The sequence below is a fragment of the Petromyzon marinus genome, unplaced genomic scaffold (genome assembly GCF_048934315.1).
Source record: "Petromyzon marinus isolate PM22_M1 ecotype Great Lakes invasive population unplaced genomic scaffold, UKy_Petmar_22M1.pri1.0 PM_G_Scaffold_77, whole genome shotgun sequence".
NCBI classification, from domain to species: Eukaryota; Metazoa; Chordata; class Hyperoartia; order Petromyzontiformes; family Petromyzontidae; genus Petromyzon; species Petromyzon marinus.
The window spans coordinates 907,926-925,457 of NW_027423032.1; the positions used below are offsets into that span (position 1 = coordinate 907,926).

A 17,532-nucleotide genomic window follows, 5' to 3' on the forward strand; every position below is an offset into this window, starting at 1 on the left:
TCGTGATAATTTTATTGTTTTGTATTTTTATTATTTTATTGTTTCTCTTCTAAGTGGTGACTTTACCGAAAGAACCAAGAATATAAAAAGGCAAAATAGTTCACTACTTTAGCCCCACGCCGGTGGTGTTGAAGAGTGAATATACCACAACATTTACAGTTGTAGCGCCTCCTCCTGAGTAGCTCGCAATGTCTGACATTTACAAACTTGAAAACTCGCTAATAACTTAACTGGGGGAAACACAAAGCAATCGTCGCCCCCTACTGCAAAATAATTGCAGACACCTTCTAAACATTAACACCGTGGGGCAGTCATCATTAGACCTCCTTTGCCAGTACCAAAATATAATAAAAGGGTTTTTCCACTTTTATTACATTTTGGTACTGGCAAAGGAGGTCTAATGATGTAGATGCTCACCCCGAGCCCTCATTACTTTGATAGTGCATTGTCTTTGAGCTGTGTGACGCCTTTTGGGGTCATGTGGTCGAGCACCAATTGGGTCGAGGCTCAAAAGAAAGCCGTCCCTTGGTGTGGACCAATCAGTTTCAAGGACAATGCATCAGATATGATCATAGTGTGTTTTTTTGTTTGCATTTTTACTGCAGGTATTGTGGTAAATGCAGTAACATGAATCCTTGTAAAAAAAGGTTTCAGTTGTGTTGCCAGAAAAAAGTGGAAAAACCCCCTCTCTTATTATTACTGTGGGGCGGTGTTCTCCACCGCAAGCCCAGCGGGCCACCAGCGGCCCCTGGTGGTGGCCTTTAGTGCGGCCCCTGACACGCGGCAATACACAGATCTGAAAACACCTCCCCACCATCGTCGTGCTGGTGTCGAACCCAGCGGTTTCAAACGTGTGGCGGCCCTCAAACTTTACGATGTCTTATCGGCGAACCTGCCCACCCTCCCCACCCTCCCTGCCTCTGAAAATTAGTTAAGAACACTGGTGAGGGGCTTCCATGCGTCAACCAGCGTGGTACGTAACAAGAGCGATGTAATGATAACATCTCAGCGCACCCGACTTGCTGTGCTGTAAAAAGTTCACCACTTGCCTCTGGCCGGCTGCTTCCGGCAACTCTTCGTTTGCCTTGTCTAGGTTTTGCACAATTACGTTTAGGTCCCGATGTTCGTGTTGCGGCTGGTCACGCGATTGTTGCAGCTCCGTCGTGCTTGTAGTGTGCTCTCGCTCCTCCACTGCAAGACTGCTCTCCGTGTTTTGAATCTTATCATAATACAGCAGTGGCAGAAAACACGTTTAGTCATCACTATTTCTGAAAGTAATATTTCCATTAATACCGTACGAGCTTTACTACCCGGCTTCGCCCGGGACTTGGATTCTTGTCTTGGATTAATTTCACATTCCCTTACATTTCACTGACAAAAAACCCTGGAAAAAAAATTGACACTTGCAAGAAATAAAACAGCCGAAACAAATCAATTTGACACGGATGTTTTTCGCTGACAGAAATTTAACCATAACCCACTTATGCGTAAGGTTCGATTAAGGCAACTCGGGGAGGGAATGACGTGGCGAGCTGAAAATCGTCGCGTTCCCTTAGAAATTCCAGACGGCGTCGGCTGTGCAAATTTCACAACGTCAGAGCTCAGCGTTCTAGAGTTTTTGCTGCTTCGCACACAAACGGATCTTCTGCTTTATATTTAAGAGCGCGCTGAAAATAGTCGCGTTGACGTAGAAAATCGAGACAGCTGTACCGCGCATTTGTGCGGGACACGCGGCCTGCGCGGAGGGTCGGGGGGGGGGGATGTGTGACGTCAGCAGGCACATTGCATAACGCTGCCGCATGCGGGTGACATCACAGATGTGACGTCACCGCTCACTTGTGCAATGTTTTATATCAATTATCGTGCCTCCCCCCCCCCCCCCAAATAAAAAAAGTCTATTTTTATACATTTTTCATTGTGTACAGTCTGGAAACTACCCACGTGCAAAATTTCAAGTTTGTTGCATGTTGGGAAGTATGCGATACATTTCGAACAAACGCACACATTCACAAATTTTCCTTTTATATATATAGATGAAGATTAAATCAATGAGGCATTAGACCCGCTACATCTTTCAGATACAGTAAAGAGCTGAGATTTGCAAAAAGGCTACAGAAGACCATTCAGATCAAAATATACAGAAATAGGTACGCAGACAATCTTCTACATAAACATGAATGGATTTGTCACCTGAAGTGTGCTTTCAACTTCCTGACGGCGATCTCTTTCAAGACTGAGGGTATTAATTTCTTCCTGTGCTTGCTCAAGTCGTGTTGGAAAGTTGCCTGTCAATTCGCGTAAAACAAACAAAATTGAGATCAACTTTCGCGGTCAGATGCGCAGACATTTGCCTGCCTACCGCACACATATCCAGGCTGTTGGCAAACGCCCACAATGTTAATGCAAGCACACAGTAAAGGCAACTTTACTGTGTGCTTGTCTCTGTGCTGGCTCGCTCTACTTGGTTGTCTGTGTGTGTGTGTGCGGTCCGGTGTGTGTGTGTGCGGTCCGGCAAAACAACCCCCTACCTCCTCGCGGTGCCGGACGGGCAACTCTGTCGTGGACAACGCTGTGGGGGGAGATCCAATTTTGATTGGCTCCTCCCCTCATGGCATATGTGTCCACCACAGGGGCAAAACGGGGGCTCTGGACGGGTGCGAGGGGCTGGTAACCCGTCCACCTTCAATTAATTACCACGAAACTACGAATTAAACTGAAATATGTAACAACTAAGCTTGTGCCGGAGGCCCCGGGGGGCCAGGCGTCTATGACGTCTCCTGGCCAAACCCCAATTGGCGGAGCCAGGAGATTGAATACCTACCCTCGGGGCTACTCCAGAAACAACGAAAAGCCACTACGGTTGGCCACGTGGAATGTTCGAACGCTCACTGCAGAGGAGAGGCTGCCACTCCTCTGTCGGGAGCTGGACGGGTACCGCCTGGATCTATGCGGCATTCAGGAGGTCCGGTGGACCGGCTCTGGCTCCTGCCACCATGAGGGGTGGACAGTCCTCTACTCGGGGCAGCAGACTGCCAAACAACAGGGTGTGGGTCTTCTTTTGAACAAAAGAATGAAGGGGGCGTGGGAGCGTGGCGGTGAGGTGTGGGAAGCTGTAAGCCCCAGGCTACTTTGGGCTCGCCTTCCCATCAACCGGAGGCGAGGAATGGTGGTCGTGGTTACTTATGCCCCCACCGAAGATGAACATCCGTGGAGGGATGCAGGCAAAGCCGATGAGTCAGATGCCTTCTATGACCTCCTGTCACAGGTGCTGGCTAAAGTGGCCCCTCGGGATAGAGTCATCATGTTGGGTGACTTCAATGCCCGAGTTGGTCATGATACTGGCACCTGGTCTGGAGTGATTGGAGGGCATGGGCCAGATCAGCTCAATAACAACGGTAGGAGGCTGCTAGATTTTTGTGCAGCCCATGGGCTTGTAATTACCAACACGCTGTTCCGGCATCGGCGCATCCACACAACATCATGGATGCATGCCGGGTCCAAGCAAGAACATCTGCTGGACTACATAGTGACGGACCAGCGAATGCGAGCCCATGTCCTTGACACCAGGACCTACCGTGGAGCTGATCTGCCCTCTGACCATCGACTAGTCATCTGTAAGATGCGCCTGCCATTCTTCCACTCCGGTGGTGGGTGTACACCCAGGACCCCATTCCAACCTAAAGTGGCCTGGTCTCAGTTATCTGATGAAAGTTGCAAGCGAGAATTTCATCATCGCTTGCGGCTGGGATTGGCATCGTCCCCGACTCCTCCTGATGTCGAGGGTAAATGGGCGAGGTTTAGGACTGTGACTCATGCAGCTGCAATGGCTGCTTTGGGTACACGGTCCAGACCTCCCCAGACACCCTGGATGACAGAGGAGTTGTTCACGATGGTTGAGAAAAAGCGACAGGCCCACTGTCATCGGCTACAGAATCCCACGTCAGAGAATGAGGAGGCTTACCGCAGCCTTCGCTCGGAGGTTCGGAGAGCCGTGAGGCGCTGCAAGGATGGGTGGTGGTCGCGGGTTGCTGAGGAGATGGAGTCTGCCTCAGTGGCCCGTGATCACAAATCTCTATTTAACTCCATCAAAAAAGTAACCTGCAGCGCCACACCTATTACCATCATTAGGGGAAAAAACGGTGATCCGATTTCCGACCCCCAGGAACAGGTTCGCAGATTTGCTGAGCATTTCTGTGAGTTCCTGGGGGAGGGAAAATCCCTCAGCCAGGAAAACATCGTGGCACAAAGTGAGGATGACCCTGCTGAGGCTGCGGTGCCTCAAATATTGGATGAAGTCACCCCCTGTGAGTGGCTGGCTGAGGTGCCATCTGCTGGGGAGGTGTTGAGGGCGATCCGGAGTCTGGGGCCGGGAAGGGCGGCGGGCAGAGATGATCTCCCGGGCGAAGTGCTGAGGGAGGGTGGCGTTTGTGCACGGACTGCCCTATATGACATCATGACGGCGGTCTGGACCGCTGGGCGGGTTCCGCAGGATTGGAGGGATGCCCTGGTGGTCCCCCTTTTTGAGAGGGGGGACCGCGCAGACTGTGGCAACTGCAGGGGCGTCTCGCTCCTCGGTGTGCCGGGAGGGGTCCTGGCAGGGATTGTTCGGTATCGCCTTGCCGGGCACGCTGAGGAGAGGCTTGCGGAGCCCCGGTGCGGTTTCGGGAGAGGGCGGTCCTGCACAGATGCCATATTTTCTGTCCGTCTGCTACAGCGGAGGTGTAGGGAATTCCAACAAGACCTACATCTCTGCTTTATTGACCTGGTCGGGGCCTGTGATGCCATCAGTAGGCCTGGGCTCTGGGTCGTTCTTCATGCTTTTGGAGTGCCTGACCCTCTGCTCACGATCATTGGGGACCTTCATGATGGTGAGCGGGCCCGGGTGGGGCTACGTGGCCGGGAGTCAGAGCCATTCCCTGTGCGCCTTGGGGTGCGACAGGGATGTCCTCTGGCTCCCACATTGTTTAACATCTATTTTGACCACGTGGTTCGTGAGGCCTTCAATGGCTGTGCCGGGGGAGTCTCCATGTGGTACAGATATAATGGGAGGCTGGTCGATGCCCGGGTGCGGTCGGGGGATGGCTCCCTGTTGCTCAACCACGTTGTGTATGCTGATGACTTGGTAATAGCTGCTCAGTCAGGGGAGGAGTTGGAGGCGCTGCTGCTGAGACTGGAGCGTGCCACTAAGAGGTGGGGCCTTACCATCAGCCCCACCAAGGCTGAGCACCTGCCTGGGTGTTTTGTGCCATCGGACACTCCACCCCCACGGCTCCCAATCGGTGATGGGGCAGTTGTGGAGAGAGTGGAGAGTTTCCCATACCTGGGCAGTGTGCTTATGACTGGCTCCAGTTTAACAGCAGAGGTCTCACTCCGAATCAGTCGAGCGGCAATGTCTTTTCATCGGTTGCGTGGCGCTGTGTGGAAGCTGCCTGGTCTGTCGCTCCGCACTAAGCTTCGGGTCTTCTCGGCCACGGTCATTCCCTCCCTTCTCTACGCTTGCGAAACGTGGACCCCCCTAATGGAGCATCTTCGCCGGTTAGAAACATTTGGGCTGGCCTGCCTGCGGTCCATCCTGGGTTTGGCCAGACTGGATTGTGTGAGGAGCTCACAGGTCCTTGAGGGATCTGGGCGGGGTCCCGTCGGTGGGCTCCTCCGGCGGGCAGGGCTGCGATGGCTGGGTCGTGTAGCCCGCATGCCCAGCCACCGCATGCCGAGACGGCTTTTGTTTGGCCGGATTGAGGGGGCTGGGCGGGCGCGGCACGGGCTGGGGAGGAGATGGGGTGATGTGGTGCAGGAGGACGTGGAGCTGGGTGGACTTGCCCATGACTGGTACCAGCGGTGTCGGGATCGGCCTCTGTGGAGGAGGCTCGTGAAGGATGCTGCTGGGCGGTTGGAGGCGGTCGCCCTCCAACAACAACGGAGGGCGGAGGAGCGACGCTCACAACGGCGGGCGGAGCGCCGGGTGGCTAAGGCACAGCAGGTTGGCACAGTAGGGGGCACAGGTGGTGCATCAGCCAGTCATCTCAGTCAGTCGACCCGTGGCACCTGGGTCTGCCCCGTGACCTCCTGCCAGCGGGCGTTCGACACTTCACGTGGCCTCAGGGTGCACATAGCCTGGCACAAGCGTCGTGGTGACGTCACCGCCACTTAGTGGCGAATGGCGGTTGTTGTTGTTGGTCTGTGTTTTGAGTATCAAACTTTACTTGCAATTGAGCAATCTTTTGAAATAGCGTGATCAACCGGACTATGCGTTAATTGTGTTTTGACCGACCATCTGTGTTGCTTTACATGGTTTCCAAATTTTTTTTGGGTAAACCCTGTTTGTCTGGTATGCTTCTCTCTCTGTGTCCCCTGTTGTATCTGTGTTAGTTCCCCCTACTTGGGTGTCTTTATATACATCTGAGGTTATGTGTCTCCCCTCTCTCATAATTTAGCTCTTCTGTACCCGATGATGGCTGCTTGTGCTGCTATTATGTTATTTTATTATTTCTTATTTATACGTGACTTTACTGAAAAAACCAAAGAGTAATCCCTGCAGTCACGAAAGCTTCAAATCAAGTCTGAATGTTAATGCACTCTCACGCTTTATTCCTTCGAGTCCAGCACAGTTTGAACTGGGATCTTGCAACGCGTGAGAGGTCGTTTTGAGTACTTCATTTCTTAACTCCAATAGCTCAGAATTTTCTTTGACCTTAAAGCGAAAGACAGAACGGTGTATGTTGCTAACTCCTGAACAATGCTACGACTATATCATTAGACCTCCTTTGCCAGTACCAAAATATCATAATAGGGGTTTTTTCCCATTTTTTTTCTGGCAACAAAACTGAAACCTTTTTTTACAAGGATTCATGTTATTGCATTAACCACAATACCTGCAGTCAAAATGCAAACAAAACACATACTATGATAATATATGATGCATCGTCCTTGAAACTGATTGGTCCACACCAAGGGACGGCTTTCTTTTGAGCCTCGACCCAATTGGTGCTCGACCAGATGACGTCTTTTGGCGTGTTTTTTGTTTGTATTTTGACTGCAGGTATTGTGGTTAATACAGTGACATGAATCCTTGTAAAAAGGTTTTAGTTTTGTTGCCAGAAAAAAGGGGAAACACCCTATTAAAATAATATGACTGTATACACGAATCTGCTGGGCAAGGCATGCTTTCTGGTTTGCAAGTCATCATTTAATTCAACTAAGTTTTGTTTACGAGAATGAAAAGAACTTGAAAAATCAACGTGAAGAGGTAAAAATGTGTACATCCCATATATTTCGTTGAACAAATGAATGTTGGGCACTAAATACGTTTTAAAGTGGAAATAAGTCACATTTTAGGCATTGTATTGTTATACAGACGTTTGTAAATTGTAAAACCAATGTATTACCCAATGTACAGAATGGCAATAGTAGGCGTTAAAGGCAATAGTTTGGGATAGGAACATGAATACGTCAGTTTTTATTTGAAGGTGATCTTACTCTTCAAAGGATATTTCATGATTGAGAGAGGCATGTCTTTGGGAGCTGAATTTCTTACATTTGAAATCAACAAAGAATATGAGCCTGTATTAGAACAGACCCTTATGTTTGTGCTGTATATACACTAGTTTGTAAAATGTAACACATGACAATTTAATCCAATATTTTGTTCTAAATATGCATTTAAAATGTGAGCAAAAGCGATCAGCTCATGATTTCACACGAACCTGGCTTTCTTTAATCGTCAACTTGATTGTAAAGTCCCACTGCGCTCTTCCCATTTCTTCCACAGCTACTTCCACTGCGTACAACACCCGCATCGTATGTTCAACAAAATATTCTTGGTTCTTTCGGTAAAGTCACGTTGAAGGGAAACAATAAAATAATAAAATATATATAACAATAAAATTCTCACGACGTTTCGACTGTAGCACAAACAGTCATCATCAGGTGTGAAAACCAACGGCAAGAAACATTTGAAAGAAGTGGCGGTTTGTATTCATTTATTTATTTTTAAGCGTTGGCACCACGGATAGCGATTTGGCAGTTTGTTTAGATGGACGAGTCCATCTATGTTCGGAAAAGAGGAGGGCGGGGAGACGAAAATTTTATGTATGCTGTCTGAAAGCCAGCATACATCAAATGTCTCTTGCCGTTGGTTTTTCACACCTGATGATGACTGCTTGTGTTACAGTCGAAACGTCGTGAGAATTTTATTGTTTAATATATATTTGTATTATTTTATTGTTTCCCTTCTACGTGGTGACTTTACCGAAAGAACCAAGGATATGAATCGCTGCGGTCGCGAAAGCTTAAAATCAACATTTCAACAAAATAGTTGAGCGCATCAATATTCATCCAGGAAAACCACAACTGTCATTGATCAGCATCGACAGTGCTCTATCCACTGCTCGATGGAGGCCTCCCCAAGCCACCGTCAACCCTCATGGCCTTGCTGCTGCTGCTGCTGCACGCGAGCCGGATCCCATGGCTCCATCTCCGTGGTAGCCGTCCCTCATTTGGCTGCCCAATGTTGTCACCAGCCTCGACATCGACCATCACCCGTTCGAGCGACGTGTACCCGACCAAGCCCAACTTACTTTCACCTTAACACTCGACGCTGCGTGTCTCGAATTTCCGTTCGGTCTCTGATCCTTTTCAATGATCCTTATTTGTGCACTTTTCAGATTTTGTTCCATTCTCACTGTCGAAGTCCAGATTTCTAATCCGCGTGACAAAGCAGGTGATATTCAACGATCGATAATTTCAGTGCCTATTTTTGCAAGTGGAAGGATTCCACACGACCCAGATAACACATTCTCCTGTGGAGGGAGCTGGTAGGAACGTTGGGTTACCCGGTCAATGGCGGCACCACGTGGTGTATTCCGCAAATATGCCCGACTGTGAGGGTGGGCACAAGCCGGCGTGAGTAGGTTACACGTTGAGTTTTATAAGGGCACCACGGGGTGACCAGCCCCTCCCCACCCAGCCCCACCCCTCCCACCCCCCACCCAGCCCCTCCCTCCCCACCCAGCCCCTCCCTCCCCACCCTCCCCTCTCCACCCAGCCCCACCCCTCCCATTTTTGGATGCACGACGAACGGACGGACACAATAATCCCCTGTGGGCTGGTGGTGTAACCAGGAGGTTGCTACCAGTAAAACTCAAGCTCACACCACTTAATGCACCACTGTGCCCAAACAAATATACGATGTATGACTGTTTCAGGACATTGCTGCTCTATATATTTGACAAAACCTTCTTATTACTGAGCTATGCATTGCGTCACCATGCACGAGACTCACCTTTGTCCAACGTAACGTTCTTGTTATTTTGAGTCTTTAAATTTAAATCGCCGAGAGTCACCGCAAATGTCTTTAAAGGAAGATGACAGCAGGGTTTAAGCATAAATATGAAATGTGCACGTGTGCACGTTTATACCATTATACGTTTGTCAAGAAATACAATTAAATTAAAACAAAATAAAAAATGTATCGTACATTTACCTTCGTTTCTTGCTTCCGTGACAAGTTAACATATTCCGTGTTTTCCTTTTCTGCTTCAGCTGTCAATATCACCGTACGCACGTGACCCACGTGAGTCAACGACAAGCAAGTTTAATCACTCAACGTGTTACACCGTCAACGTCCATTATCACCGTAGGCACGTGACACACGTGAGTCAACGACAATCAAGTTTAATCACTAAACGTGTTACACCGTCAATGTTGAGAATGTACCTCTCGTGAATGTTTGTTGCACTGAAGAGGCTTGGCACTTCAGATCGTCACACATCTCCCCGGTGGCACGGATTCTTATGGACACAGGCATATGGCAAGGACAGCGGTCAGAAAACCTTCGTAGAAAAATCTCCACCATTTAAGACAAAGCGCATCGCAGAGAAGATATTCTTGGTTCTTTCGGCAAAGTCACGCAGAAGGGAAATAATAAAATAACACAAATTAAACAATACTATACAGAGTCAGAAACCTTTTTTTATCCTGGAGAAACCCGATGAAACCCGACAAAGTGCATTGCAGAGAAGATATTCTCGGTTCAAGAATATGAATCCCTGCAGTCACGAAAGCATTAAATTGCAGAGAAGACGTTGGTGTAATCAAGAAGTTGCTCGTTTGATCTCCTCGCTTGACCTCTGACCTCCACCCAGTAGTCCACCGGACATCTCTGAAATCTACTGGACATTTGTTAAAAAAGAGCTTCATCGTTCAGCGGGTTTCTCCAGGATAAATAAAGGTTTCTGTATAAATGCGTAACGCCACATTAAGTCGATGTGGCAAGCGTCACGTGTGGCGAGATAAAAGTGTGGCTACTCCCACCGCTTCCAAGACGTCTGGCTTAGCGTGGCAATGTCGGACAACACGCCCTCTAGAGGGGCTTTCCGGAGCTCCGTCTCGTAAGAGTCCTTCCTGCCGAGCAGCGGTGTGAGCAAGGAACTGCAGGGCTGCATCTTCACCCCTTTCTTTCACAATGTGTACGAATGTGATTGTGTGAGCACTGAGAGTGCTGGTAAACATTCAGACAGAATGTATCACTTTTATAACAGGCAGCGGCAACCATTCGCTCGCACAAAGCTGCGTCTGTGGTAATTTGATAGTCACGCCAACTAAACTACACCACCAGTTTTTGTTTTGTTAACACAACACTTTGTGTTTATTGATATAGTCATCCTCTCAGCCGATAAAGGCAACGCTACTGTAATTATGGATAAAGATTCATAGAACAACAAAATCCAGAATCTGCTCAACGATGGAAGTTACTCAAAAATCAAAAATGACCCTACTAATAGCCTAGCGATAAAAACCAACAAGATCATCACAAGTTCGACCACCCTAATCGACCCAACTAAACGTCCCTCCCTAAAACCTTCTGCTGCAAGACCCCCTAGATTCTATGGTCTTCCCAAGATTCATAAAGAAGGCACCCCACTACGACCCATCGTAGCCACGATCAACTCCCCTACCTATAGACTAGCCCGTTTTCTGTCAGATACCTTGCTGCCTTTCACTGGCCAGACCGCCTCAGTAGTACTTAACTTTATACAATGGTAGATTGTGACGTGTGACCTGACAACTTCCGCTCCCTTCGCGGACGCAATTGTGTCACGCTAGCGTAAGTTTAGGAACCTAACGGAAGACAAAAGAGAAAATTCAAGGGAAATAAATACTTCTTACTTCTCCGTTGATCCTCGTTTGACGTTAATCACGTCTTGAAGTTGAACGCTGACGTCTTCATTTTCAAGCTAAAAGGAAACACAACACACACCGAGGTGACACATACCGTTTCAACAAAGTTTCGATTTAAAGCTCTCCGTGCCTGCAGGGATTCACCTTCTTGGTTCTTTTGGTAAAGTCACCACCACGTAGAATGGAAACAATAAAATAATAAAAATAAAACGTAATAAAATAAAATTAACGACGACATTTCGGTCTCCACAAGGAAGGCTACTTGCATTGTGGCCGAAAACGTCGTGAGAATTTTATTTTATTATGTTTTATTTTTATTATTTTATTTCCATTCTACGTGGTGATTTTACCGAAAGAACCAAGGAGATTGAACATAAATTTTGATTTAAAGCTTTCGTGCCCGCAGGGATTCATATTCTTGGTTCTTTCGGTAAAGTCACCACCACGTAGAAGGGAAACAATAAAATAAAAAAATATAAAAAATAAAATTCTCACAACGTTTCGACTGCAACACAAGCAATCATCATCAGGTGTGAAAAATGTTCTTGCTGTGGTTTTCCCACCTGACGATGATTGCCTGTGTTGCAGTCGAAACGTCGTGAGAATTGTATTGTTTTATATTTTTATTATTTTGTTTCCCGTCTTTTAGCATTGCTTTAGAGAAATGAGACCACTTGCTGCTGCTGCCCACCTGTGTTTCTCACAACCCTGCGGACCACCTGGAGAAGCGTGGAGGACCACCGGTGGTACCGGGGGGGGAAGGAGGGTGACCACACTCTGAGAAGCACTGCTTTAGAGAAATGAGACCACTTGCTGCTGCCGCTGCCCACCTGTGTTTCTCGAGTTGATTTCTGCAGAGTGTCGATTGTCTCCAGGGTCTCACTGACAGCTTCCTCCTTTTTGTCGAGCTCAGTGTCAACTCTGACTTTCCACGTGTTCAAATTGTCCATTTCGCAGCACGCAGGATTGTGCGTTTTTGACACGTGATCTTCATTCTGTGAAAGAAAAGAACACACAACACATGACATAAGGAGCGTGCATCAACAGCCTTCCAAGCCGTGGCTATTACATACCGAGCTGCGCTGAGTGCATTTGCTCCATCAGACCAATTCTGCGGAGGAAGCGTCAGAGGAAGCGTCAGCTGCAGACAGAAAAAAATATCCACACCATCTACACGTCAGTATCGAGGCACAGAGGAATGCATATATAGTCACATGTGACTTACACGTCTATATTCATATATTCATGATGTAGTAAAAACGTTTCCCAAATTCATCACACGGGCTGTTATGGCACACAATGAGAGGGCAAATGGTCATAAATATGCCTGGAAGCCCTCGTATCTTCAAAATGAATGTTCACCCAAAACTCCGAGCACACAATTTCAGCTGTCTGGCTACAAAAGGAATATTTATGAGAGCTAAATTCAGCTGACATAGCAAAGGGTGTTGAAAACAATACTATTTGTGTTATGCAGAAATTCATAAATTAACATTCAATCGCAACTTAGAGGTGTGAATCCAGGCTCAGATGTCCTTGAATGCTGAGATGAACAGTTCTGATTTTAGCTGCATGTGCGTGCTGTGTTAACTTCCTGTTTCCATTCTTATAAAGAGTTCCAGAGGAAAACAAAAGTAAACTATTGTTATGATATAACCTCCGTGTTCAACAGAGTTAATAGATATTCTTAGTTTTTTCGGTAAAGTCACGTTGAAGAGAAACAACAAAATAATAAAAAAATATAAAACAATAAAAAAAATTCTCACGACGTTTCGACCATAACTCAAACGGTCATCTTCAGGTGTGTTGTTTTGCATAAATGTATTTTAAACACACCTGAAGATGACCGTTTGAGTTATGGTCGAAACGTCGTGAGAATTTTTTTATTGTTTTATATATATTTTATTATTTTGTTGTTTCTCTTCAACGTGACTTTACCGAAAAAACTAAGAATATGAATTACTGCAGTCACGAAAGCTTTAAATCAAAGAGTTAATAGACTTTACTGCAAACACAAACTGTACACTGTCACTGGGTAAACAGGCGGTGGCGTGTCTAGAATCAACGCCTGGCCACCTTCATCTGCTTGGCATTAATGCTTTCTCACTCCACCAAGTAATTAATCGAGGATCAATGAACATAGCCGAGGCTAACTGGAGTTTGCGTGTCTCTCTCCGTGGTGAGATGTTAACTACCTCATCTGGTATACAGGAAGTCGTGGGTTCGATCCCGACCCTGATGCCTGCTGTATATTTGGAGTTTGCGCGTCTGTCCGTCTATCGTCTTTGACCGATAGACATTGACACACGTATTCTTGTTTCTTTCGGTAAAGTTACGTAGACAGAAAATAACAATAACAGATAATACAATTACATTAAATAAAGACCACTTGTGTTGCGATCGAAAGGACGTGGGTTTTTTGCTTTATTTACAATTATTAATAATTTTTACCATGTTATTTTTATTTAATTTTCTATCTACGTGACTTTACCGAAAGAACCAAGAATATTAATTCCTGCAGTCACCAAAGTTTTAAGTCAAAACATTCACACACGTTGACAAAGCCTCACCTTGTGTTGTTGTGGGCAGGTCGCTTCTGATAACAAGAGCGGTACAGCAGCTCAAGCGGGCTTGGCCTGCTAACAAAAGAAAATAAAAACTGCGTGAATATTGACAATAAAACAAAGTTACAAAGTGGCGAGCCGGGTGAAGACAAATTAAACTTAAGAGAGATAATTAAAGTGAACGCAATCAGGCGAGGGCAGGAGGCAAGGCCCCGCGTGGCTAGGCCCCGCGCTGTAAAGTTCCAACCTGGACATCGATTCCCATGCTCGCTGCTACTCAACTGACATCCCTACGAGAGAGAGAGGCTCTACCTTGGTAAACAACAACAACCACCACCACCACCACAACGACCACCACCACAACGATGAGAATTTCTCACCTCGGATTTCAGTGCAAGCGCGCACGGCAGCTTCCTGTTACCTAGCGACAGCAGGAAGTAGTAAGACGTCACTTCCCTCCCACGAGCGGCTCTCTAACTGAATAAATTATGTTAATGAGGCCTGCCCATACGTCGAGGGATGGGGGCGTGGGCGCTGAACCTGTCGCAATAAACTCGCGACGGCTTTAACGGACACATTATGTTAATGAGCCACCAGAATCTGGGAGTAGCTTTGCCCAAATAAGGATTGCCACTGGACCGATATCGGCAGTGACCCAGGCGGAGGTGACGTTACGCTCAAGAGCGCGGTGGACGGGGGTCGGGGTGAATACCTTGGTGACATGACGTCACTAGCGAGGTACACCTCCACCTGGCGTTTCACGCCGATGAAGTATGCAGAGTGGTGACGTCACAGAGTTGATTTAGATTCATTTTTCATTGCTCCCTCCCTTGGGTGTGAGCTCAGCAACAACGTGGACATTATTGTGTATACACTGTGTGTGTGTACACTGTGTGTGTGTACACTGTGTATACACTGTGTATGTGTGTACACTGTGTGTGTGTACACTGTGTATACACTGTGTGTCACTGTGTCGCTGTGTGTCGCTGTGTCACTGTGTGTGTCACTGTGTGTGTGTACACTGTGTGTATATATACACTGTGTGTGTACCCTGTGTGTGTACACTTTGTGTATATACAGTGTACCCTGTGTGTACACTGTGTATATACTGTATGTACACTGTGTGTACAGTGTGTGTACACTGTGTGTGTACACTGTGTGTACACTGTGTGTGTACACTGTGTATACTGTGTGTACACTGTGTGTGTACACTGTGTATACTGTGTACACTGTGTGTGTGTACACTGTGTGTACACTGTGTTTACTGTGTGTGTACACTGTTTGTGTCGGCATTGAACCAAGTCCCCCGGCAAGGCCATCTACTTAATTACGAGAGAAAATTCATATGAAATGTCCTTTTCAATGAAGTCTTCCAGATGTAAATTGATACAAGCTTTTAATGAAGAAATAAAATCATCTAATTCAAAACACAACACAATTCAATAATGTTTCATTTTAAAACTTCAAAATGGAGCATGGGGTACTTGCGTGAATGCGTCCTTCGTGTGCAAATGTTGTGACTCTCCTGGCCTGAAGGCCGTCAATGTGTTGGACCCTTATTGGTGCACAGCGTCTCAACAACAGCAGTGGGGTTTGCTTCAACCGATAGGTACGAACATCCAGACGTCAATCAGAAAGGACCATTTCTAGTCCCAGTTAGAGAAAATCTACGTCAACACGTAAGACAAAACTACAATTCGTGTTGTAGAGAATGTACCTCCTCCTATACGTGTAACTTTCAAGTGGTATGCCTTGTAACTGATGAATGATCCGAGCGTGCTCCCTATTTCAAAGATAATGAGTTGCTCCAGAGGCAGACGCTTCGTGAAACACAAAAGTACCCTTTGACCTGTATCACAAGAACAACGGGTCTCACCCGAGTTCTCTGTACAGGTTACTTTCAAACACACACACGCACTTTGTCCTACCATCACTTATTCAATGTTTGACCCTCAGACAAAATGTTACATGCACGCGCACAATCAGACAAGTATTCATTCTAAATCATTGACGGGCATATTAACAACATTGAATTTCTGCAGCGAAATTGACTGCATCACGTTACATCGTATTAACAAGAAGTTATTTTACAAATACGTACCGTCTGCGTAACAGTGTATGTACAACGTACTATTGTTGCGTCATTCAAAACGAGTAGGCCGTTGCATGCTGGCGTCTGGGTCAAAATGTAGCAAATTCTAAACATTACGCTACAAATAATAAATCACGGCGTTTCGATGGCAACACAAGCAATCGTCATCAGGTGGGACAAGCACAGCAGCAATAAGAAGAAACTGCTGGAGTAGGCGCCTACTACTTCAGCAGTTTCTCTTGCTGTGGTTGTCCCACCTGATGACGATTGCTTGTGTTGTGATCTAAACGCCGTGATCTGTTATGTTTCTACCCACGTGGTGACTTTACCGAAATAACTCAAGAGTGTGGATTCCTGCAGTTACGAAAGCTTCGATTCAAAATTGCCTACAAACTACACAACTGAGATGACGCATCAATCAACGCCCCCTACTGACAGGCTCTTGTCCACATGCAGGCTGGTGCAGGGCCACGACCTTGTGCCACACAGGGGCAGCTGCTACTTGGGGATGCTCTTCGAGTGTTTCAGACGAGGTACGACACGAAACTTTGAGTTGCTGAGGCGATAAAGCAAGCACCGTGTAAATGCAATTGTTATAACATAGTGAATGCTTGGGAGCTTATTGTCTCTCGCTCCTGGTTACAGATCTACCCAACCCATGGGCCCACAAAGTGTTCAACTTCACGTTCTTGTCATTAAAGGCCTGTGACAAAGGTGCATCTATTGGAGCGACATCGTCTCTGGCTTACACATCTACTGGGTCTCCACTTGACTTTGTATTGTCTCGGAGGAAGTCCACCCACACCTCCACTTCCACAAACTGCTGGGAGTTGCCTCACTCTGCCTCACAGTCAGAATTCTCCTCCTGCTTCACGATGTGAAGGTCCCATTTTGGAGTTGAATCTTCACCTTCACATTTTACCTTCACCATCACCTCTTCACATTTCACCATCACCTCTTCATATTTCACCTTCACCTCTTCATATTTCACCTCGATACCTTCAAAAGTGTCCAAGCTGGGATTTTCTTCCGGTTCGTGTTTCATGAGGGATGGGCTCATTGCGGCACTTTGACTTTCACAAGCTGATTTCAGACTCCACTCCTTGTGGATCTTCTGATGCTTCTGTGTTCTCTGGTGTACTTGAAGATTTGATGAATGTGCAAATGCCTTCCCGCAAACACTGCACTTGAAGGGTTTCTCTCCCGTGTGTGTTCTCTGGTGTTTTTTAAGAGCAGATGACTGTGAAAATGCCTTCCCACACACAGTGTACGTGAAGGGTTTCTCTCCCGTGTGTGTTCTCTGGTGTGCTTTAAGAGCAGATGACTGTGAAAATGGCTTCCCATACACACTGCACTTGAAGGGTTTCTCTCCCGTGTGTGTTCTCTGGTGTTTTTAAGAGCAGATGACTGTGAAAATGCCTTCCTACAAACACTGCACTTAAAGGGTTTCTCTCCCGTGTGTGTTTTCTGGTGTCTTTGAAGATTATATGAATCTGGAAATGCCTTCCCACACACAGTGCACTTGAAGGGTTTCTCTCCCATGTGTGTTCTCTGGTGTGTTTTAAGACGAGATGACCATGAAAATGCATTCCCACACACACTGCACTTGAAGGGTTTCTCTCCTGTGTGTGTTCTCTGGTGTTTTTTAAGAGTAGATGAATCTGAAAATGTCTTCCCACACACACTTCACCTGAAGGG

At 46.8% G+C, this 17,532-nt stretch overlaps 1 protein-coding gene across 1 annotated transcript; it reads right to left on the reverse strand.

Moving 5' to 3' along the window:
• Positions 1-1,049: 1,049 nt before the first annotated feature.
• On the reverse strand, positions 1,050-14,166 carry LOC142920803 (uncharacterized). The gene is made up of 10 exons (XM_076062889.1): positions 14,123-14,166; positions 13,749-13,817; positions 12,009-12,173; positions 11,167-11,234; positions 9,715-9,788; positions 9,482-9,540; positions 9,281-9,350; positions 7,704-7,777; positions 2,191-2,285; positions 1,050-1,219 (listed from the first exon to the last, which is right to left on the reverse strand). Exons 3-10 carry the CDS (start codon positions 12,126-12,128, stop codon positions 1,111-1,113), a joined length of 669 nt encoding a protein of 222 aa, XP_075919004.1. The 5' UTR covers positions 12,129-12,173; positions 13,749-13,817; positions 14,123-14,166; the 3' UTR covers positions 1,050-1,110.
• Between the last annotated feature and the right edge of the window lie 3,366 nt (positions 14,167-17,532).